The sequence below is a fragment of the Varroa jacobsoni genome, unplaced genomic scaffold (genome assembly GCF_002532875.2).
Source record: "Varroa jacobsoni isolate VJ856 unplaced genomic scaffold, vjacob_1.0 scaffold_663, whole genome shotgun sequence".
In the NCBI taxonomy this organism is placed as follows: Eukaryota; Metazoa; Arthropoda; class Arachnida; order Mesostigmata; family Varroidae; genus Varroa; species Varroa jacobsoni.
This window is the reverse complement of record NW_019213565.1, coordinates 130234-153765: the sequence shown is the minus strand read 5'-3', so window position 1 is coordinate 153765 and position 23532 is coordinate 130234. Positions and strand designations below refer to the sequence as shown.

The 23532-nt window shown below is 39.7% G+C and overlaps 1 protein-coding gene across 1 annotated transcript; it reads right to left on the bottom strand.

Annotated features, from left to right (window-relative positions):
• Positions 1-973: 973 nt before the first annotated feature.
• LOC111262438 (run domain Beclin-1-interacting and cysteine-rich domain-containing protein) lies at positions 974-23441 on the bottom strand. The gene is made up of 9 exons (XM_022836704.2): positions 22962-23441; positions 8159-8327; positions 7699-7905; positions 7163-7505; positions 6723-6935; positions 6113-6292; positions 5688-5862; positions 4752-4996; positions 974-2109 (listed from the first exon to the last, which is right to left on the bottom strand). Exons 1-9 carry the CDS (start codon positions 22989-22991, stop codon positions 2061-2063), a joined length of 1611 nt encoding a protein of 536 aa, XP_022692439.1. The 5' UTR covers positions 22992-23441; the 3' UTR covers positions 974-2060.
• Between the last annotated feature and the right edge of the window lie 91 nt (positions 23442-23532).

The window sequence follows — 23532 nt, the reverse complement described above, 5'->3', positions numbered from 1 at the left end:
TATTGTATATCTCGTCGCGCAGACACATTTCGTATCGCACTGCTGGAAGCTAACTGTATGAAGCAACGCTTGACGACATTGCCGACCAGTCTAGTTTATGTCCAGCTGATCCCACTGAACGTCACAGATGTAGTCAGGTGCTTAAGTTATCCAACTGCAGTGGATGGAAAGAGTCCGTAAATAGACTTCATTCAGTTGTATATGTTAATCTGTCTTAACTTGCACGGCGGTAAAATCTAGCCGCCCAGTTGTTAATTAGTAAAAATCACTGTTGACGCAAAATAAATGATCATTTAAAACTGAAGATAATGCTGGAATAACTTTTAATACTCGTAAATAAAGTTAAAAGCCAGAGGTCGCTGGTACAAAGCCTATCAATGCCACATATTACACGAAAAGTGGGATTAAATAATTTGTAAAGAAAACTCGAATAGCTTCCAATACTTACACGCCCCTTATATGCATAACCTACGTCATAAAAAAAGTATGTTTTTCTTTAATTAGTAAAACATTAGCTACTTCTTGTTTTTTTTCTTTAATCGAGACCCCGCCGTCCATAGTGTTCCATGCGGCTATTCGCAGTTTATTTCTTCCCAGAATTAGTACGTCCCACCATGAACTCATCTCAACTAGTTGCTCAACTAAAACGATTTGGCAATAAGCGCACTCGTTCAAGCCATAAACATTCCTTTCGAAACTATACAGGGCAAGGCAACGGTCACTTGAAAAAGCAAATAACTTTGATAGTTTGGAAGTACTTACTTAACTTGCTTAATTTTTTTTATTTTTGCTCGCTTTTTCTTACTGTACATAGAAAATCCTTTGATCGGCGAAAATGATACCCACCATGTCGAAGCTGCGGTCAAATCATTCATTATGCACAACGATATTCTAGGCAGGCTAGGTAGCTCTTAACTGAAGAAATTGTTACCGATTTTCGAGCACATCAACGTATTGAAAATAACAATACCGGTATGTTTGATTTTTTATTTGACCAACAAGTATTTTCTCATTTTTATTCATTTCTCCATTATTCGAGTTTCACCGAGAACATGTAAAAACGGACAGCCGCAGGCAAACCATGGATCTAGGAGTAGAGTAATTCATACGAATATTGCTTTTATATTATATCACTGCATTCGTGTACACTATATATATATACTTCAAGTCACGCATTTATTTCTTATAAATAGATCTATGTGCCTAACCTTGACAAGCTAGTAAAGCGCACATATACATCGCTATGTAATAAATTATTATCAAAATTTTTACTAGTTATTGCTATCGTAAGTTAAAATATATTGATAATAGCAGTCATCGGTCATTAAATTAACAATAATAAAAACGACAATAGTGATGATAGCAACAAAAAAAGCTAGCGTCAATCGAAGATTCGTTTGTAACAGCAGAAGCTGAGAGATACGATGTTTCTATTCGCATATCCAAGGGTGGTTCAGTTCAATCAATGTATGTAAGTTCGTGCTTGCTTGCTGATAATGAGTAATAGTGACATCCGTTATATTACCCCAGACACAAACTGAAGGTGACGAGAGACAAAAGACCTTTGACAAATGAGGCCAACTGTTGTGACACTGTTCTGGGTTATTATATACATCGTAATGGCAAGGGTCTCTGCCACCGTCTTATTAGTGGCAGCGTCATGGTGATTATTTCACGACGTCCTAGGCCTTTAGTCAAAGAACTACTAAAATAAACGTGTGTTGGACGCCTGATGTGCGCATGCATCTATTCGTAATAATGTAAAGTACCAGTGTTGGGCGCCTTGTTCAGAGTCACTAATGAATTGTAGTCCATATTGATTATTTGTCTGACGAATTCGGTGAACTGGCGCAACTTGTACCCGACATGAGACCCACTCCTACTTGGCTACCGGTTTTCACGTCTACCGGTGACTAAGAGAATTAATTGATAATGTCGTTAAATCTATATGTATAGCTTCAATGTAATGTAGCCATGTTGAGACCCCCTACCCGCCTGATACAATATGATTGAGCTCTGAGTGACTCGGAAAAGAAGTATATTCGCATTACTATTTAAAGCTAGCATTCTTTGGCTTCTTCTGCCTCGTAGATGGTGTCGGATGTTCGCCTGAAACGACCGAGGGGAAAATACATTGAAATTAAATAGGAGCCCATTTGCTATTGCACGTATGCACGCCCTATGTTCGATGAACCTGTTGTTTCAAGAATAAAATTGTGTAGTACATAACATAAAACGACTTTTTCGCTTCAAGAGCGCTGTGGCAACTACTTCCTGTATAGGGAAACTTGAAGATTAATAATTATATGCAAATAATGAGGTAATCTGCTCTGCCGGAAATTAGAATCGGCCTTTCGATGCGAACAGACGCACTTGATTGTAGTGTAACCTAACTTGACTGATATGTTTTCAAACGTGAGGTTTTGAGGTTGAATGGTTTTCATAAGGTTAATTCAAGGAGTAGTGAATATAAGCTGCGAGCGCAGTCGACTACCATAGACCTCACCTGTTAGAAATGGTCGGTTTACATGCTTATCCGCAAGGTTAAAAACACACCGAAATACCCACGACCTTTGTGACCCCAATTTTTCAGGCCGGAAACTTTTTCTAGTCATATAGCGATATGCTGTATTCTAGTCATACAATACACCTTAAAACATATATTCAATCGTTTTATAACAAGGGTTATATTGCAAATGTATATGCTACATAGCCTAGAACCAGAGCACGTCAAACAGTGATGTCCGTCTCCGATGCGGTGAAATTTTTGACGATTTGTCGATATCATTTGCTGAGTAACTACGAAAGATTTTACCGGTAGATGCACGGAAACGAACAAGACTAGTAAGAGTAAACACATTTGCTTAGGGGCCAAGTTATTCATCTGAACTAAACGCACGGAGGGCCGGACGGTGAGAGAATGTGTCGCAGATTGTATGTTATAGCTTTGCTGAAAAATTTACTATACTGATTGTCGAACATAGAATGAACTTTCTTCGTGCTCAAGCCATAATCTAAACGTATAGAATCATCTCGCTATAAATCTCGCCTATAGTGAAGCAATCGGTATAGAATAGGCAGCTGTAGAAGGCTGTATTCTACACCAGGACAAAATTAACAATTTGCATCAGACAACACTATTCCCTGCTTGTGTGATACCTAAAAGGTAACAATATATATATATACGTACATACACAGATATGATCTAAGGACTGCTCGTAGCCTATCCGATATTTCGTGTGGTAAAATTCGAGCATGTTCCATACAGCAGACGTGTAACATCATTTTTCCACACAATCATATGGTTTAAGAACATATTACTCCTTCAAACACAAATTGAGTAGCAAGCCTCCTTATTTATCGCAGCGTACTTGGTTAAAATAAATAATAATGGGAAAATCACACGCTCCTTGTCATATTTCATGAGAAAGATTCACGTTGATATCGTTACCTAACCACAATGGCATCTCGCTCTGAACTTCAACTTAGGATGTAACTCATAAGATTACCAAATAAAGAAATACTATAAACACGAACATTCAACGCGGAACCAGATTCTACGGAAGTGGTATCAAAATTCTCCAAAAAAAATAACCCTCCACTGACCCGGATTTTTTTCGCCGACAACCTAATGTCAACGACAATTTTCGTTTCGAGGAAATTAGCCCAGCATTTTAGATGCACGGTCCCCTATTTCAAAATCTGATTGGCGATCTTGCCAGAGAAACTTGTGCATCAGCTGTAGGATTCTAATAAAGCTAATTTATGTTATTGAGTACAAACTTGCATAGTACTCCTTTGTATGTAAAGTTGAAATAATAGATCTATTCATTTCAGTTGTCCTCTTTTGAGCAGTGCGCAGTGGAAGCTTTCATCGCTGAGCGTTAATTCAGTGTCTTCTTGGCTAGAAATATATTTGTTAGGCGACCATTCCTGTCGACGTTGCCGCAAGTACCGACGACTATTTCGACTCACCGAATTGTAAATTAATGCGCCCATTTAATCAACTTAAACACACTTAATAACATATTCGAAACCGGCGTACGTTGTTTCGCTTAGAAGCGATGGTAGCATCACACGTAAAAAATAGAAACATTTTTTTTATTCAGTCATAAGTGGTGTCCTCACAAAGTCTATCATATGTATGCATGTGCAGAAATTGAGATAATAAAAACATGGCTGATAGTAATTTGCTCATATTGCTAGTAAGTTGGAAAAGTTTATGGTCCATATTGATGCCCGGGGATGACCGCGTTTTGTTAGATTATTCGTAGAGGGTGTCCTAGTTGATAGTACGAACTATACTCCACGATGCTTCCATTTTGTTTGACGTTATGAGCTGGACCTAGATGATGACCTTCGTTTGTTTTTGAAATCATGCAGCATTAACCAGAATTTTATTGAACTTTCCTACAGTTGACTCCTATATGATATATCCTCTAGTAAGTCGTGTCAACTGTGTTGATCTGTCCAACAGTAAGTTTATGATCACTAATCAGATATATTGCTTAGTTAATCCATTGGTAGATTGTGAATAGAATTAGCCATTGTTCGGACGCCTTTTAGTACATCGCACTTTACTCAACAGCATACATCATGGTATCAGGCAGCTGTTGTGGTAAAGGTAACGGTCCGTATTATATATAGATGTGACGCAGTTCCCTTGTGCTTGCTCATGTTTTGCGCTTCTCGTGTGTGACTTGTAAGAAAGCAGCTTCTGCTGCACGGGAGGATTGAAGTGCAGTGCTCACCTCTGCCGAATTCGTTCGCATTTCCCACAGCTGAACGGGCCCTTCATAACGCATGTAAGATGAAAACAAGCGTTACAGGCTTGACATTGGACAACGGTCTGGGTGTCAAATGGGAAGATGGCGTCGCCTCGACGACAGTACTCACACACAAAACCCTGACCCCGACAGAGTTGGCACGTACGGACGTGGTTTACGCAGGCCTCATGTGTCTGCTGTAGCGCACGAAGCAATTCGCCGTTGCGGGCCTAAAAGGTTAAGCTTATAAAGTTAGAAAAAAACAGGTTCACAGGTTGAAACAACATTTATGTATTAACTAGATGTCTAGTTCTTTTTCTGCAGTCCACTTTTTCCTACTTTACACTTTATTCACATGAATCTTTCACCCTAGAGATAAAATAAAGTTTTGTGTTTTTTCGTTACACGAGCCTCACAATTTACTACTTCAGTATTTGTTGTTCGGATTTACTAATAGAAAATTTTTTTTCAGACCGGTTCCACGTTAGTAAATTGTTTACAGCCATTAATACCGTCAATAGATGTGCGATTTGGTATGTCCGTCATACCTGCAAACTATTTGCTAATATATTGCTCAATTATATCTATGTTACATTTTTTACATTATAGAAAATGTGTGTATTTATATATATATATACATAAGTAATTAACGTAATATTACATTCGTGTAGCGTCGTTTAAATTGCTGAATTCAGCATAGAGCTGCTACGTATCAACAGGAACTTCGCCTTTGCATTTGCTCCTCTTATTTGATGTCGTAGGCTGAGTTTTCAATAGGATATTTATAGGAGCAACAAAAAAAAAGATTTTGCGCATATTGTATCATGATTTATATATGTATGTGGCGGCCCAACTATTTGTTGGGCCTTTTAACAAGTAAGTACAATCACTACATATACGATAAAAAGATAACAGACATACCTGTATGAAGTCATCCAGTGAATATTTAAATTGATCCGTGTAAAGGTGAATGGGTATCCGAAGCAAACGTGTTTTATTTGCATTCTTGCAGCTTTTGACGTACTGAGCAGACTTCATTAGTGTTCCACGAAGCTCCGTGACTTTAGCTAACATACGCGATTTCTTGAGTACGGTCCTGAGTGATAAAACGATAAAATAGTTATCAGAAAGCTAAATATTACAAGCATATCGTGATGAAGTTCTTAATAGTTGAAACACATTGTTGTGGAAATACTTTGCCTTTCTTTTACATAACAATGTATTTGTTTCCTAGTAGTATAATCCGACATTTCCGTCTTTTCCCACTCCGTACTTTCTTAAAATGATACAACATCTTTCTGATTAAAGCAAAAATGACGTTTACAAACATTCAATTTGTTACTTACCGGTGGTATTCGTACAATTCGAAGACAGGATCACAGTACAATGACTCGAGAAGGTTCTTAGCGAAGTCCGATACAGGACACTGCGTGAAGTCCCACTTCAGCACGATTCGCGCTGGTATGACAGATTTGTAGTTATGATGACATGTTTGACAAAAGTGTTTGCCTAAGTAGTGACAAAGTCTGATAGTCCGGTTGGGAAGCCCAAAGGGTAAGAAGCACAAATGCATAGTGTTATAATACAGAAACGAATGTTTCTAACTTCTAGAAAACTAGAAATTTTTCTGCACAGATTCTTTGTGTTTAGAATACAAATCGAGACTGCTGAAAAGAAAAATTCTTGAAGCTAACAAGTAAGCTTATATATGGATTTTGGAGGGATCTTTCTTTTCAAAACAATTTTTGTTAGAACTCTCATATAGGTCAACAATGTTCTGGCAATCACCGTAAATCAATATATTGATTTTCGTGAAAAAAATGCCGAGTGAGACAAAATTTTCTGGATAGCTCGAGAAATCCACAAGCTTTGTTTTTACATCTGTACAATATATATGATATTGTAAATAGTTATGTACTTCACACTGTAAGCATATATATGCAAATACTGTCCCACCTTGGCCGACTTGTTTTCGGAAGCATTTTCATTCCGCAGCCGGCACAACGTAAATTTTGTTTTTCGAGAGCGATCTTCACAGTGCTTTCAGCGAAGATCTTATTGAATATGATCTGCTTTCTGGGTGGGGCCCAGAACTCACTGCCACGTTTACGGATGTTATTAGAGCTATCATCCGGTGAAACAGCCCAGCTATCGGGCAAAACGATCATCCTAACAAAATCACACAGAAATCACAGAGCGTTACAATTTTTTTTTTTTTGCTAACGGAAGCATCATCAACCACTATTTCTGTTATTAAAAATATTCATGTTATAATAATATAATGTACTCAGCACCCTCGGCAAAAGCAGGTTAATACAACATAATGTTATTTCTTGAGTGCTGCATGCAAGCGCATGTGAGAGGAAAATTTTGCATAAGACGAAACAAATACATACTGTTGAGGCGTTTCATCATTACCGACAATCCACTTTAAATCGCTAGCTTTTAGCAAAGGTTTGTCCCGAAAATTTCGAAGTAGACAAAGTGCAGTTCTCTCAGCGGACATTGGCGCTTGAGATTCGATCGATCTAAGGGAAGCCTTAGATATGGAGTCGAATTCGCCTTCATCGTGATCCGAGCTCGAAAGGCTAAGCGAAGCCGTGCAGTCCTTATTAGAAGCGGTCATGTCTTCACTGACAGACAGTTGCATTCTGCAAGATTCTCGTCGTTTTCGGCGAGTCCGAAGGCAGGCTTCTGGCGTGGACTCACGCTCAAATTCAGATTTGCTAATATTTCGAGCTATAGAGATTGACAGAGGTAAATACATAAAAACGTGACCACATTATTAATTAGGTCGCACGTCGATCTTAGCAAAGGACCGGCCTTTGGTAACAATCGGTTCATTTGACAACAGTAAGTAAGATTAACTAGAGTAGCAGAACTTAACTGGCTGTTGATTTAACATCTGAAAGCTCGCGTTCGATCTACTTACCAGTAACATTTTTTCGACTCCGTTTCCAGCATTGAAAATGCTCCATCGCTTGAATTACGACTTCTGCAATATAGAAATGGGCGTTTTCTTTGTCGAGGGGCGACATGAAGGAATTGAAATCGCTAGATGATAAAAAATCGTAGAGCGTTTGACCCTTTTTTGGTACTGGAAAGCCGCATTCGGTCGGTGCAAGAACATCCCGAGCGCCTACAAAAGTTAACGGAATCTTCGTATAGAATCAATTAAGACATCGGCTTCTAGTGAACTAAATACAATAGCGTTGAGACGCCACGTCTAAACAGTAGGGTAGTAAACTATAGGTACCTTCTGCTACTGCGCATAAACTCTCAAACTAAATCACCTATATTTTAATGAAATATAAGATAAACAAATTATCTTTTCCCGCGCGCACCTTTGCTCCTATTCCCCAGTGCTCGGAAACTCCTCTGCAACAACTTACCGCCATCAAGAAAGCTGGAGTTCTTACGCAGACTCGAATTGCTCGAGAAGGCGCTACTTCGTCCGCCGCTGCTGGATATTAGAGGCGAAGTAGATGCGGAACTGTCCACCTGTGACTCGGTTGGAGATCGATGGGTGGATGGAACCGTGCACGGTATCGTAGTCACCACCTGCAGCAAAAACAGCAAAAACAATATTAGCAATAGCGAAGATGATCCACCGAGTTATAGTAAATTAGAAACAGCCAATTAGCTCAAAAAAATACTATGTAGTATAACAGGAGGGAATGTGAGGAGAACAGCTTAAATTTGTCTTTTGATCCAACTGGGTCCATCCCCACGTTATTACGTTTGTGCCAATTAGTTCACATGAGGTGATGCGGTCAAACGAACTTTATCCATGCATTATTTGCTATATACAAACTTTCGTAGAAAACATTATTAATTACAAAATGAAGAACTGCATTGTTGACTATCTTCCACGCGTAATGATAGGATGGAAATATTAGATTGTACCTGTCTTAAATCCTGACATGGAAACGAAGACGCTTAAACTCGTAAATGTGCTAGTGACAAAAGCCGGATTAGTCCCTTCGGAATATTATAGACACTCATTAACCTGAAGGCCATCGGTGGCCAGCAGAAGCAAATGTGGCGACACAAGTACGCCCTTATAATCATAACTTACCGTTATTCACTTCGACCAATACGCTGGGCAAACAATACAGGCGATTCCTACAGGGGACACAAACGGCCTTCAGAAGCTACGTGTATACGGTGGCCCGAAAACGTCAAAGCACTTTGAATGACCAGTGTTCAATTACATAAATAATAATAATTAATATTTCAATTTTACAAAAATCTACATAAGCTGACAACGACGGGCTCTTGATTCACATGTCTTCAAATCTTTCAGTGCCGTCAATTTAGTCGTGTAAGCTTTATTATTACGGTACTTCCACAAGAACAAATCCATTGGCGTTAAGGCTGGGGAACGAACCTCTTCAAACTCTTCTGTTTAAAAGGTCCTCACTAAGATATATTCCCATATAACAATGGTAATACGCAGTCGCTTTGTGCGATTATAAATGAAACTCCCTACCTCCACCAAAGTCCTTCCGAATGCGTGGTAAAAATAGTTCTTGCAGTACATTCAAGTACTGCTGTGCTGTTATAAAATAATACTTCAAATGAAGTACAGTGTATTTTTCAAGAACACTGTATATATATATATACACCAGCAGCTCAAGACGCGAATAGATCTTGTTTCTTTCGCTAATAGTTAGGAAGCCCCTATAAGATAATAGCCTGGGGCAATATTGTTTAGTTGCCGCAGTCTATTCACTAATCCAACAGCGAAATGCCGTTGTTAGTTTGTTGTGGCAAATTCAAATTCCATTTCCAGTGTGTCACATATTTCCAGAAGTAAGGGTTGTTTCCGGGATTTATATCGACTTAGTCCACGAACGGATGTCGTATGATAATCAGCGGCACAAACTGAACGTAGCACGCTTTATCGACGATTAGTTGCCATTCGAAACGGACACGCTTTACTAGATCTATTAATAAGGTGCTAAACGTACATTTTACTCAAACTCACAGGTTACCCGTGCAATGGGAGCGTGTTTAACTTCAATATTTCAGGAAGCATAAGGTGGTCGATAGTGATATAAAATTGAGCCTAGATAGGCCATTCGTTTTATGCTGAAAGGGGTTATTAGCTGTTTAGAGCAATATCTAACAGTATTACCTAAAGTGAAAACCCGACGCACTTATTTTGCTTGTAAGAGAAGAAGCTGAGATCAGTTTATTATAGTTTTGTACCTATTAGCCATTGTTGCAAGTTATTAGGGGGAGACAACGTGTAGAAGAGGAGATAAAACTTCAACGTCATTAGAACGTCCACTTTTATAGTCATTTTTGCGGTCATGAAACCCGTTTCGAAAAGATCAAACAAATGCGGGGCAAAAAAAAGGACGAAAATCGAAAGAATACATCATAAATCTAAAGTTCGAACCCCGAAATTACTTCGGCGCGCAGAACTTTTTTTTAGCAGAATCTTTTCCTCCTGAAGAGGTACCTCCGTAGTAGGAGAGAAAATGGAACAAGACCAATGGGGCGACACATCTATATATATGTGTATATATATATATATATTACTAATGTTTTGAGGCATGCCGGGGCCGAAAACTGTAAGTTGGAAAATCGGCCAAGAATAAGAAAATAAATACTAACTACAAACAAGACGTGAAATAGGCATCTTCTAGGCACTCCAACTTCTCCATTACGGTAGGTGCCATACAATCTACAGCTCATAGGGCGCTAATCCTGTTTAATAAATATAACTTATGAGAATTCTATGCAAATAAAAATTTTTGGATTAAATTTAAGAACGTGGTCGATACTTATAGAGAGACCAATTATGTTCAGGGTTGATGTATTGAGTTATTAAAAAAATATTAACCCCTAACTTTTGCTGAATAGCCTTCAACTTTAAGGGCGCCTTTAACATATTAAGAACTAATACATTTCTCTTTTTCCCTCGAGTAAAAGAGGTTCGATTAATAATGATCATAAACACATTTTAGTCTTAGCCTAACGCTCGTTTGTTTTTTCGATCAAATGAACGATTTCGATTAAATGAATGATTTCAATAGACGAGCATTGTAAAGAGCTGCAACGACTGTAACGGTACTCGTGCGAGTAGATTTAACTCTCGCGGGGATTTCTGTACACGGAACCTCCCGTCTCAAGAAATTCCACTTTTAATCAAGCGATCGCGGTATGATGAGCTGCTAATTGCTTGTCAGGATGCCCCTTGGTACCGTTTCGTGGAATTCATAGTTTCAAGCCTAATCACTTTGGGTGTTTTTTCTCAAGATAACATGAAACCTTACACTAATGATAACGTATGCTTGGCATATTTTGAGCTACCTGCGCCTCAACGTGTTTTTTTTTTGAAAATCAATCAAACGTCGTCTGCAAACATCGACAAAATCCCCAAATCGTATTTTCTTCGCACTTTAGCTGTTAGCATACGTCGAATCGTAAACTTAACTCATAGAAACTATTGTGTATACTTAGAAAATGATTACCACATATAAAGTGCATCTTTTAAAATTGTATTAAACGCTTTCTATAAGTCCCCTATAGGCTTGCGCGTCTACATGTCAAATTTTTCTGATCTGTCGTTTCTTTTGCGTGGATTACAAATGCCACTTCTGGCAAGCATGCTTATTCAATATAAACACAATCCACAACGATTATAGCTTTACTTGAGACCTTAACTGCTAGCTAGTCTGCCTTCTCTAATCTGCCGGCAGCTTTTCTTATATTAACCAAGCTCTAACTTATACTAACCAAGCTATATCGGTAAGGGTAACCTCGTTAAAGTGTAGCTCAAATGCGCCACAAAACAAAAATTCCAGCGGGTTTGAATTTTCGGATAACAGCAGGGCAAAGGTTGCAAAAATTGCGAAGGTTCAATATAGCAAAAAAACCCAAGAAGAAGTGGAAAAAAACACATTCGTTCACCGTTGCAGTTTAGCTGGACGGTGCTATTAGCAATTGATATTCTCTGCATACATTTCGCCATTTTATTTTAGAACAAACTGGCTTTCGGCTGGTATCAAGAGTAGCGAATACATGTTATGACAAATAGTCTGGCAAGTTTTTCCCCAGTTTGAACGCGCCATATGCTTTCGTTTGCCATTAAATAACATTCGGCAGCATGTTTGAAGCGTAACAATCTCTGAGGACTTATACTTAGCCCTTCCACACTCTCGGAAACTACGAAAAACGCTCTTTACGGCCCGTCTGAAAAAATTCGTTTGTCAAAACAATTCGACTCTGCTAACCTCAAATAGATATCGTATGCGCTTCTAGATGGCTGCGGTCAACTAGTATTAAAATGGCGTTTCATAGAGTACACGATCACGATAAGTCCATCCTCATTTGATTATCCCTTAGAATGACACCGTTCGCTGAAAGCCTCAAGACATCAATTAAGACCTAAATAAAGTATTCTGGTAAAGTAGTTTCCATCTTTGATTGATTTTATACATCACTGATCGTAAAATAGTTTCTAGATATTAGCCGGCATCTATAAATCAAAATGTGTGGGTGCACGATAAGTACATACCTAGTGAATGCACCATCCATACAATTTACATATGTTCTAGATCAATATGTTCCAGGTAGCCCCGTACATTAGAAGTGCAGCAGCTGAAGAAACCCCGTGCTTTGGTGGTATCACAACCCTAACAAAATCGACGGTGCTCGTTAGCTCTCGTCTAGATGCTACCCGCGTACTCTGGTCATCGCTATCCTGCGACTACTAAACCAACGGGGAACACGGAGATTCAGTGCCTACGTCCGAGTCGGGGGAGGCGACAATCATTCTACGATTACCCCCTCATCTGACAACAAGCCGATTCTCGGATCGTTTACCGACGGGCCTTGGCAAAGAAAAATGCCAGAAGTCGTGTTAAATACAACGCGTCTCATTGTGCAATGAACAGTGACGCCAAATTGTACGGGTGCACAGCGTGAGCCTTTAAATGTTCGTCCGATCGACGTTTTTTCCCAGGGAATTAGTTGTATTACAGGCCAACCATAATATTTGTAGTTGCGGTTCAATTCGCTTCAACGACATCATAAATAATGGTCATTCCAGATCCACAACGCAGTTCTAGACGTATCTTATGTTCATGGGGCTTTAGTGCTTTCTACCTAAGTCACAATCAAACAGTGCCCTTTCTTTCCCTTCAAACGTCAACGCTTCTTCGTCGCAGTAACATCGTTATAGACTAGCGCTCCGTCATCACTTTTTGTTTTCTGCATTCTCTTTTCCGGTATAACTTGATTCGCGAATGTGCTACTCTATAATCCACTCTGTTTTCCTCACTGACTGGAGACCTTTTACAATTGAAACTTCTGAACAACTGTGAAGCAATTGGCTAGCCCTCCAGCGCTTTCCGAACGAGTTCTGTCGGCAAATATAAGACGTCCATCAGTGTTGCATATATACACACAAAACAACCGTGGTTTTTGTTGCTGTTGTTTCTATCTATGGTAGAACTAACTATAGAGCAAACCATCAATATCAGTTGGTCGACTGATAGTGACTTGCCACTCGTCGGGCTCGCCGTACTTGAAACGTTGTACGCGGGGGAGCCGGAGCCAGCCCCGATAAGTGGGTAGGCTGTGGGAGCCACTAGTTTCAGCCTAGCGGAAAAGGGACGCAACCAAGGACCCCGTCTATACTGCAAAGAGTAGAACATGTCAAATGCGCACTAACAACCCCGAATGAAGCCCTAAAAGTAGCTTTCAAAATGGTATTAAGACAACATAGATTCACCGACGTCAGCTTCATAAGAAGACTCCAGTAAGAAGCGCCGCGAGGCCGAGGGTACCTAAATCGTAGCGGTTTCGAGCCTATATTGCCGGAATTGCAACAAAGAGTTAGATAAAACAAAAACAAAAAGACACCGTCAATATCAAGAGCTAGTTGATGACCAGTAAAGGAAGTTCGACAACAGACTTCCGGTCTACGTGGATTCCCTTGACTAATAGGAAGCAGTACAAACGAAATAACGTTGTGGCTAAGTAAATTAATGAACAATTTCTATGTAAAACCCGGCTGACGATACTGCTATGAGAGAACGAGTTAAACCGATATTGTCTTAGAGGGTACCTTTTAGCATAGGAAACAACATCTCAGTTGACGAAACGTTAGTGTTGTCGCAATAGATATGCTGATTTCTATTCGGTGATCTATAAGGACAAAATTTCCTGACAACTGGAGAGTTATTATTTTTTTTAAAAAAGTCGATAAGTAAATCTCATCTATGGACACCATCTAGGCGTATTTGCCTCCGTAGCGGGGACTTCAAACAGCATTCTCCATATTACATCCTTACTAAACTCATGAGTCTTCTATACCTACTTCTGGATAGTAATTAAGCATTATATATGGATCATCATTATTATTCAATAATGCGAAACAAAGTTAAAGGGATTACTGCGTTTTGTGCTATAACGAAGCAAATCGCGAATCGGTCGAAACCTCCCGTTAAAAAAAAACGATTAACACTACGCATGCACGCGGATAGCATTTATAACATGATCCCGCCTTGTCAGCGGCTGGTAGCGCCACTGGAAATAAATAGTGGTATAGTTGGCATAATTCGATCTGATGACTCCTCTAACAAATAGCCATTGGTCCCGTCCAGTTCCCTAGAGCTAGAGATCTCTCGCTGACAGAGTCGGAAGTCACCCATCCAAGCGGCATTTGATATCGACATTCACCCTACGACAGGAACAAACAATACAAGCATTCTAGCGAACCAAATATTTACGAATACATTAGAGTGTTTCTTTATGTAGAGGATAACGAGTAATTCGTATAGAACAGTATCGATTAATCGCGCTCGGATCAAACCCACATTGATTTTTATTAAAATCAAGTACTCCCAGACGTTCACGCCGTTCTGCTGCAGATGTGTGCCAGCGGCACTGCCATTAGAAGATCAAAGTTCGTCGCAGGCGTGGGCACTTTCTACGCACCGTTCCATTAACACTAATCGAACACCGAATACGATTTGAGAAATCGTATTCTACGGCCGACTGGTCTTCGCGATATATGAGTTTTAGAGGAATGCGCAGGATAATTATGAAATCGCAACGGCACGTTATTGACTCGCACACATAAAATCGGCCCCAACAGCACAAAAACAACGCGTGTACAAAATACATTGTATTAATTCAATAATGGATTACTTGGTTTTTACGCCGCTTCTTCATGATGGCCACGACATGTTTAGTGATTAGCTTGATCGAGGCTGAGAATTCCGTCGTTGTTTGACATTATTGACGGCACTTTTTTCTTTAAATATACAACAAAAGTGTTGGCAGACGGTATACGACGCACATAACCGTAGAAACTTGCATGTGACTTAACCTACCGCGTTAAAGCCTCCATGCAGATATCCACTGCTGTCTTGTCGACTCCATACGATACATGGGGTAAGTGGCCACTGGTGAATGATGTCGTAGTGCATCGATAGACTGAGCCCGTTATATGAAAGGTGCCACATCTAAATATGTGTTTAGCAAATTATCTCGTTGCTACAGGAGTTGATATGGACAATCAGCTCGATTTAAGCCTAACCTACTTTTTGCAATTCTGCTGCTGGCGCTATACTAATTGCTGACTAATAGTGATGGCTGTGTGATGAAGTTTTTCCTGCGAATATGTTGGCTGAACCGAAGCTCGGTGCAACTGTGCATCGGTAACGCCAGTGCTTGATCAAATTAAAGGTCGGTTCTTCGACTCGGTAGGTATTGTGTAAGACAACAATGGTAAGTTATCAAAGCACCGTGGAAAGTAAGTGAGCTACACTGCATATTTTGAGCTCTTTCTTAATACGGGATTAAAAAATACGGTGAAAGGTCTCGTATCTTTGTGCAGAGTAATTAAAATCTTTGACTATGATAAAATGCCAATTAAACGTTTTTTAGGAGGAATTAGGAGATAGATAGCTAGCAAATAAAGGTAAAAACTTGTAAACTACCAAAAAACGCTACGTTTTTTCCCCGAACTGAACGCCGCAGATTTCACGCAAATCACATAATGCAGCTCATCTGTTCTATGCCTACTGATTGCACGATTTTAACAAGCTCAAGGCGCCTTAGCAGTTTTCTTAGGACATTAGCAGCCGCCACTAAATTTGCGCCCTTTTCGGCGGCCTGAGAAACACGTCAGGCAGCTAGCCATACGCCTGCGCTGGCAAAGAGAAATAAATGCTACCGAGGTGCCACAGCTCTTTGGTCCTCGTCAAGTCACGCACTTACTGCCTGCCGCAGTTCAAATTTAGCCAAAGAATCATAAACATAGTTAACAGTCGTCCTTATCAATAGAATGACGCTCCGAATTGGGTTAGCGCGCGTAGGTAAGCACGCAAGCTAAACGGGCTCTTCAGTGCCATCTGCTTCTTGGCGCATTTGAATATCTAGGTTATACATCAAAAAAAGTAGGCAAAGACAGAGCTACGCGAGAAGGAACAAACGTGACTGGCGAATAGGGAGTGTGGTAAAAATTTGCCTACAATGCCAACTGTATTGGCTTTGCCAGTGTATCCTGATTACAACACAAATGCGCCTATTAGCTTGAGATAGATATTTTCCTTTAATTTGTTACATTTCAAATTTAAATAATGTATCAATAACGTTACTAAATAATTTGCTTACAAGAAAAATAATTCCTCATGCCCGTGTCTATTCCGTAAATGGTCTTTCCCGTGATGACGTAGACTTTCACTTGTAATAGAAAAGAAACACCTAAATAGGGTATTCTGGTGACAAGTTCAGCGCCCTATTCTTTTTTTGTCGTTTCAAAATTTCTATTAATTCCATCCAATATTTACATAGATTGTTCAACAAGTCGCCGTGATAGCTTAATAGATAACGTATTTGCCTGCTGATTTTAGAGATACATTGTATTCCATGTTCGAACCCGGTCGTAGATAGACAGACCTCGTTTCGCGCTTGGAACCGGCCTACTGATGGAATGCCTAACGACGATACCTGTCGTTAAATTCGGAACATATAGAGATGCTCAACAGCCTTTATAATATTACCGAACCAAAATCATTAACGATCATTCACTCTACAATCATAGACATTTCCTCCAATTGCCGATAATATGCTAAAATTCGATGCTTTTTGCTGTTACTGGAAAACGGCACACACGGAGTATAAATCGTATTTGTTCCCTGACTAGAATTCGGTCCGAACCCCATCGATGCGTCGAATTTAGTCAGCTGTCGTTGATCACCTTATGAACAGGTCGAGTCGACATTATTAACCGGCGCAAAAACCGGCGTCACACGTTCTCTACTACCTAGGCAAAACAACTGGCTGCCATAGCGGTACATGAGAGCTGGTGGAAACAAACAGTGCAATCCTTATCTTGAATCAAAACCGAAATATCGCGCCTTATCGCCTATGAAAACGTTGCTGAGTTATTTCCATCCTCGAATTTTCCAAGCCACCGTTTAGACTGCGCTCACAGTCTGCCCTGTGCGTCTACTCGTCATAATGGTAACACCTAACAATAAAATGGCAATACCTAACATGCTTCTTTCTTTAACCTCATTCGGCTGGCAACATAGTTCAATCACATCGAAGCCTCGAAATATTTTGTTCTAGTCCGCACAGGGGCCATGTGTACTTAACACATAGACGCATACGCGATAAGAAGTTAGCGATCCCCCTTATGGGCTTCTGTAATGGGCAGCCTTTTGATAGAGTCTATAAATGCCGTTGTTTAACTTACGGACGACGTACGAAATCCGACTATTTCGGAACTCCTTCCAGCAGAGATCTGTAGGTGAATTACTGTGCTACAACCTTTGTTACCCAAAAAGTGGTATCAACGTACTAGCCATTAATGATCCTCTTATATCTATTTTAATCCAGTTGTAGTTAAGCCCCGCTTTAATGAGGGTTTTACATAAGTATATTATTTCAGTTATGCTAATAACTAAATAATGTATTTATATATTATATAAAAAATAAATAATAACTAAATAAAAGCTAGCTAACAGTGTATCGACGTAAAGCGATTAGCATAGTTTTATGACAGCAAAGGCATTTTATTGGACTCATTCTCGCAAAGCAACGTAAAAAACGACCCCGCAGGGTGGTCTGCAGTAGCAAACTTTGCCGTAGCGAATCATGAGAAATGACTATCTTTGGACGGATCGTTCTTTGATAATGTTAATAAGATTAGATTAGCGCAAGATGTCTGGGCAGGCTGAAATTGAAAAATTAAGTTTTGCCAAGGATCTGGTCGTTTTATCGATACTGGACGAAACGCATTCACGATTGATGAAAAAGATTTTAACAGCAGCATCACTTAATGGTTAGTTATAGGTATTGTGCGTTTGAATAAATTTCATATTCAGTAAAACTACCTGTCTTCTCAATACCTTATTGGCAAGAGAACTGCATAGCAATAGCAAAACTTTCGCTATCTTTACAGTCATATATTTCTCGGATCACTTCTATGCCGCTTCCATTTACTAATTCTCGCTCGTATCATCTAAATACGTTGTAATCCTTCAATGAACCAGTGAGGTGATTGGAAGTTGGAGCAAACGTACAAGCATGTAAAAAGTTGTTTAACTCGCAATAATTTTCCGATGAGCCGAGGCTGACCAAAAAGCGTAGCGATGAGATCAACAGTGACGACCAGCATTTTACTTCATCTGCATTTAGCCTTTGGCTAGACGCAAGGAAGTTTTTCTGCTGGCTAATCTTTCCTATTATGCTTCTTAGCCAGTATAATAAGCTTTGATCAATTAGTTGAAATAAACACTGCTCGAACTGTCCAATTCAACGTTTTTAGAGACCTCCGTTTCTCAAACATACATTATCACCTGCATGATTATCTACGTCTTTCTGTGGTAAATGACGTCATACCAAGGCTTCGACTAAACCACAGTAAGGTTTCACTATTCCACCAGTATCTTCGATATGCATTACACAATGTAAGCGGTACAGTATTGATAAGCGAAGTCTTACGCGACAGACGAACCATATCACAGCTGGGAAACCAGTTCAGACTGATGAGTACATCATGATTGGTCATCTGAGCCGCTTGTATGCCGTTGATTCGAGAGGCTGTCAATTGGCTGGCCAATGTATTGTCGACCGAATAAAGCCTTCATCACATCAAATACATTCTGTTATCAACTTTCCCATGCTACCCTATAATGCGATAGAGGTAATGTTGTTTACCGCAGAATATTACTGAATATATAGATATCTTTATTATCTCTCGTGTGATGCATGTCGTATACTTACTGACTCTTGCAAATTTTGTGTGGCATATATGCACCTTATATGTATATATATATGGTGCATATAATCACCAAAGTATATATATATTGTGGATATGGAATGAAATGTTTACGGCACGAAAGCGTAATTGCATATGGGCTTGTAGGGTTGACGCCATATAAAATTTTTAAGTCAACTAAACGCTTTGTTTCAATAATATTCTATCTGCGTAGTTACATTAGTGATGGTCGCCAGATTTGCGGATTAGCATATTTTGATGTAATTAAACAGATAAGTTAAGAGTCATAGAAGGCCGGAAGTATCAAACATAGACAAAGAAAATAGACTTATTCAAAATTATTACGAATATTAATCTCAAAATCTGCATAATTCCCAATGCATATATTTGTAAAGACTACATACAGCTGATGTGGCATCGACAAGATAAGCGGACGGGCATCAACCATTACTATTTAAACCGTAATCGACGAAGATTATAGGCGGTATAAGGTTTATTCGTATCGATTTGTTTGTCTAATCAATGGGTTTGTCATTGTTGTAACAAAAAATCAAATACCTAGCAAGTCTAAATAAAACGATCGGTCAAGTGATCAACGATGTTTGACTAAGTTATAATGGGATGAAAAGTCTGCCAAGGACGTTTGTCTAGCTGAACTGATAGATTTAAGAAAATATATAAGAATTGCGTATGTTTCTGCGCACATAACTTGGAACAGTCGTGACATCAACAAGTAGAAGCTGAAAAAATATGCGACATGCAGGGCAGAAAAGCGCCTCCAGTAATGAACTCACTAACAGAGAGGTCTCATTGTGTTTATAATAGTTAATAAATGAGCATATATGTATACGTAGGTAGAATTCGTTCAAAAACAACAGTTCCTAGAATATGCAGTGATTACATAAGCGTTTCTGTACTAGCGTATAACAATCATATAACGAATGCTAAAGTAACATCTATTCCATGACTGCTCGTCCCTGTTCGCATTCAATGTTCGATATAAAACGGTCGAACAAAATAAAAGTTTATCGTGGCACGGATTTTAAAGGATTCACAATCACAGATAAGTATCACCTTACGATAAGTAATATTGCATATTGTATGAAATTACATTCAACTATAAAAGAAACTAAAAAAATTACGTACGAGAGCCCACGATGACACTAATTACGATGCGGATTATATTTAGTGATAAAAATATTTCATGCGAAATTTTCCACGCGTTTCCGCATAAAAAATGCGTAACAAAATGGAATGGAAATCTACACGATCCCATACACTAGGATGTTACTATATGGAACAACAAGTATAGGGCTGATTTTCTTGGTCCAGGACCTGTGTTCTAAGCCAAAGGTGAGCGATAAAGTGATAGATACTTTTTCAATTGCTGAAAAGGCGGGAACTGAGTAAAAAATGGGTACTCCGTGAATTAATTTTAGGCTAGTTGGAAATACATGCAGTGTATTCCACGTGCAACTTGCGGAAATCCAATAAGAAAAAACCAGCTTGAAGGGTACGGTCATCATAGACGAAACATAATGTCAATCTTTACAGACAATCGAAGACAGACCAGATGAAAGAATGGCGTCGCTCTAGAGAGAAGTCGAGTTCGGTGGCAGCGCCATGTAGATTCGGCATAAGATGATGGTAGTTCCTACAATCTTCATAGTTCAAAAGGTATTATATTTGAAAGGCCGCTGGATTCGTTTGTGCTAACTGCTATACATTGGCAGTGTCATGTTTTGTAAGTTCTTAATCGATGCTATATATATATATATATATATATATAGCATACATTTGTTTCATGTCTTTTTATCATAACATTACGTTTAAAAACAGTTCTGTGAATAAACCGAAGCTTTGCATTGTATTAGAAATGATAAGATGGGTAGATCACGCTGTGCAGTAGTTAAGCTGGGGTTTTTAAGGAGTTTACTAGACTTGCTGCAAAAAACACCTGGGGGCAGTTGTTATATCGATCAAGTTAGTTCAACCACTGTCTATTCTATTACCCATGATGATTTTAACGTACCCCGGATAATGCATATCGTTCTATTAAGTACATTTCCCGCTACAAGCACGCGTGCCGCCGTGCACCACGCACGAGCACCCATAGATAGTATCGACACAACAAGTGTCAAGACTCTGTAATTTTCGCATGAACTATGAGCAACACTAGTTTAGGCCTTTTTTTGTGTTCAAAATGTTGTATTATGACTAGACTAAACTGTGGCCAGCCCCGACAACCATTGCGTTGCACTAGCTATATTCATCAATTAGATTTACTAAAACCAGAATGGAAACGGGATAGTCGTCAGGTTGTATGTGGCTGTTGCACTACAACCATTGCATATTGGTACCTCGACTGAGCTTTTCCGCTCATATTACTCCCGTTTTTTTAGCCTAGTCCCGTCTCCATCACACGCGCATGATGTTGGCTAATCCCAGCATACCAGCATCAGCAGCACCCAATATGCATTAATATGATGGCTCCAGAAGCAGAAGGAAGGTTGGCAGTGTACACGTGCCATTAATACCAACGGAAAATTATCGAAAAATCGCATCGTAAAGCTAACACATAGCTCCTACTAACTTTCGCCCGAGACAGTTCGGTGACGACGCGTTTATTCTCCAGACGCATGTCGAAGGTTTGCTGGGCAATCCCAGACTGTTCTAATCCCGCCGTATCCATTCCTAATGTCAACCCCTTGTACAGGGTCAAAAAAATGTCTCAGTATTACTATTGCAAAGGTGAATTCGTGTGTTCACGGATTTTTGTGTGTTTTTGCTGCTGTTATTTTTGTGACTCAAGTGAATCCGCGCACCTGTATACCGCCACACTAGGCAGTCTGTATTGTAAAATAATGCCGTATATACAGGTATGCCGGATAGGGCCAGTTTATTACTTGAATTTGCGCTCAACAGAGTCGATGCATCGGCGACGCGCGCAGTTAACGGAGGTCATCGCTTTCTGGAGACAATGGGGTAGCCCCTATGACCTGCCAATTAAGTAGAAGTCAGTGCTGAGTCCATCGCTGATGTTACTGCTACTGCAAGCTATCGCATTTATTTGTTATATTTGCTTCACTAATGAATCGTTTCACTCGACTTGGAATTGTTTGCTGGGACTAAATACAATGCCACGGTAAAACTGGCTGTCTGGCCGTTTAACGTTAGGTTCGGACGTAACAGTTGGCTAACTTTAACTCTAGCTGCGTGGCAGGGTAAACTATTTTGACGTATTCTGAATAATACCGAGTATCGGTGAAAATTAGTAAATTTGCAGTGCAAAAAAGCTATTCGAGATGGTTTAAACGTTGCCCTTAAGTAATTAAATCAGACAAGCCGCATATGCTCACTTCAGTAACTGAGTAACCTCTTAATCCGTAAAAGACTTTTCGGGGACAGACGCGACCAGTAGAACGAGAGGCCAGCTTAAACAGGAATGGTGCTATACCTTAAAAGATTAAGGATCCTTTCATGCCAAATGCGATCATATGTACATTCTAAAAAAGGTCTAACCGCCTGCGGCGCAGCTCAGTCTGCAATGTATCTCCTTTCGAAAGTACACCTGTACACTCGTGTCGTAATTGTAATCGGTAACGGAACAGCTAAAATAACATAAATTCGGGAAAAAAGTCCCGCTTGCGCAGGCTAATTCACACGTATTTCAAAAACCAATACGGTCTATGATGTTTGCATTTGAATTAGGTACGGAGTTGGTGATCCCGGCTACCCAACCATCTCAGGATTAACCCGCCTCTTCTGTTTCTAACAGCTGACACGCTCGACCCGCACGTGACGGTGCTATACGAAAGTGACGATTAATTAATCGCTTATATGACGAAAATTATTACATAGATTAAATAAACTCGACCTTTAATGTCCGTCTTAAGAACATTTCTATATACGGATTACGGCATTTACGGATGGTCACTCACCATTGATGAAGGACTCGACTCCTCTGACATCACAGCAAATTGAAAGCATTTAATGTACAAATAAGCTTAGATAATGTTAAAAATCAATCGGTATCACGCAGCTACTGCTACTGGCACGCCTCTTCATTTGGTAAAGCACATCGCTCTTTTTATAGTTTCGTAAGAGAAAGAACGTCACGTCACCGCTTACTCATTGGCATGTTAATAGTGTAGAATGGAGCAAGCAAAGAAAATTGCTGAAAGGAAGGAACAGTTGTTGTGCACATTGCTTCGACAGGTGGTTTGTGCTGCGTGTTTCAACAGCTGCTGCACACATAGCAGGTGGTTACTGTATGATCGTCAGCCGCCAATGACACTGACTGTCGTGTCAATAAGACAAAGCACAAAAGGCTCTTAGTATCATCGGCTTGTCTCTGTAGGCATTGCCTCCGGCAAACAGCATAATCCACATAGAACGACTACCGAACATAATAACAACGACACGCTCCCGTCGAATCAATAAATGACCGTATTTACATTCGAGGAGATGATAAAGTGATCTGTGCTTTGTCGTGTTTGGGCTCTGAAGGCG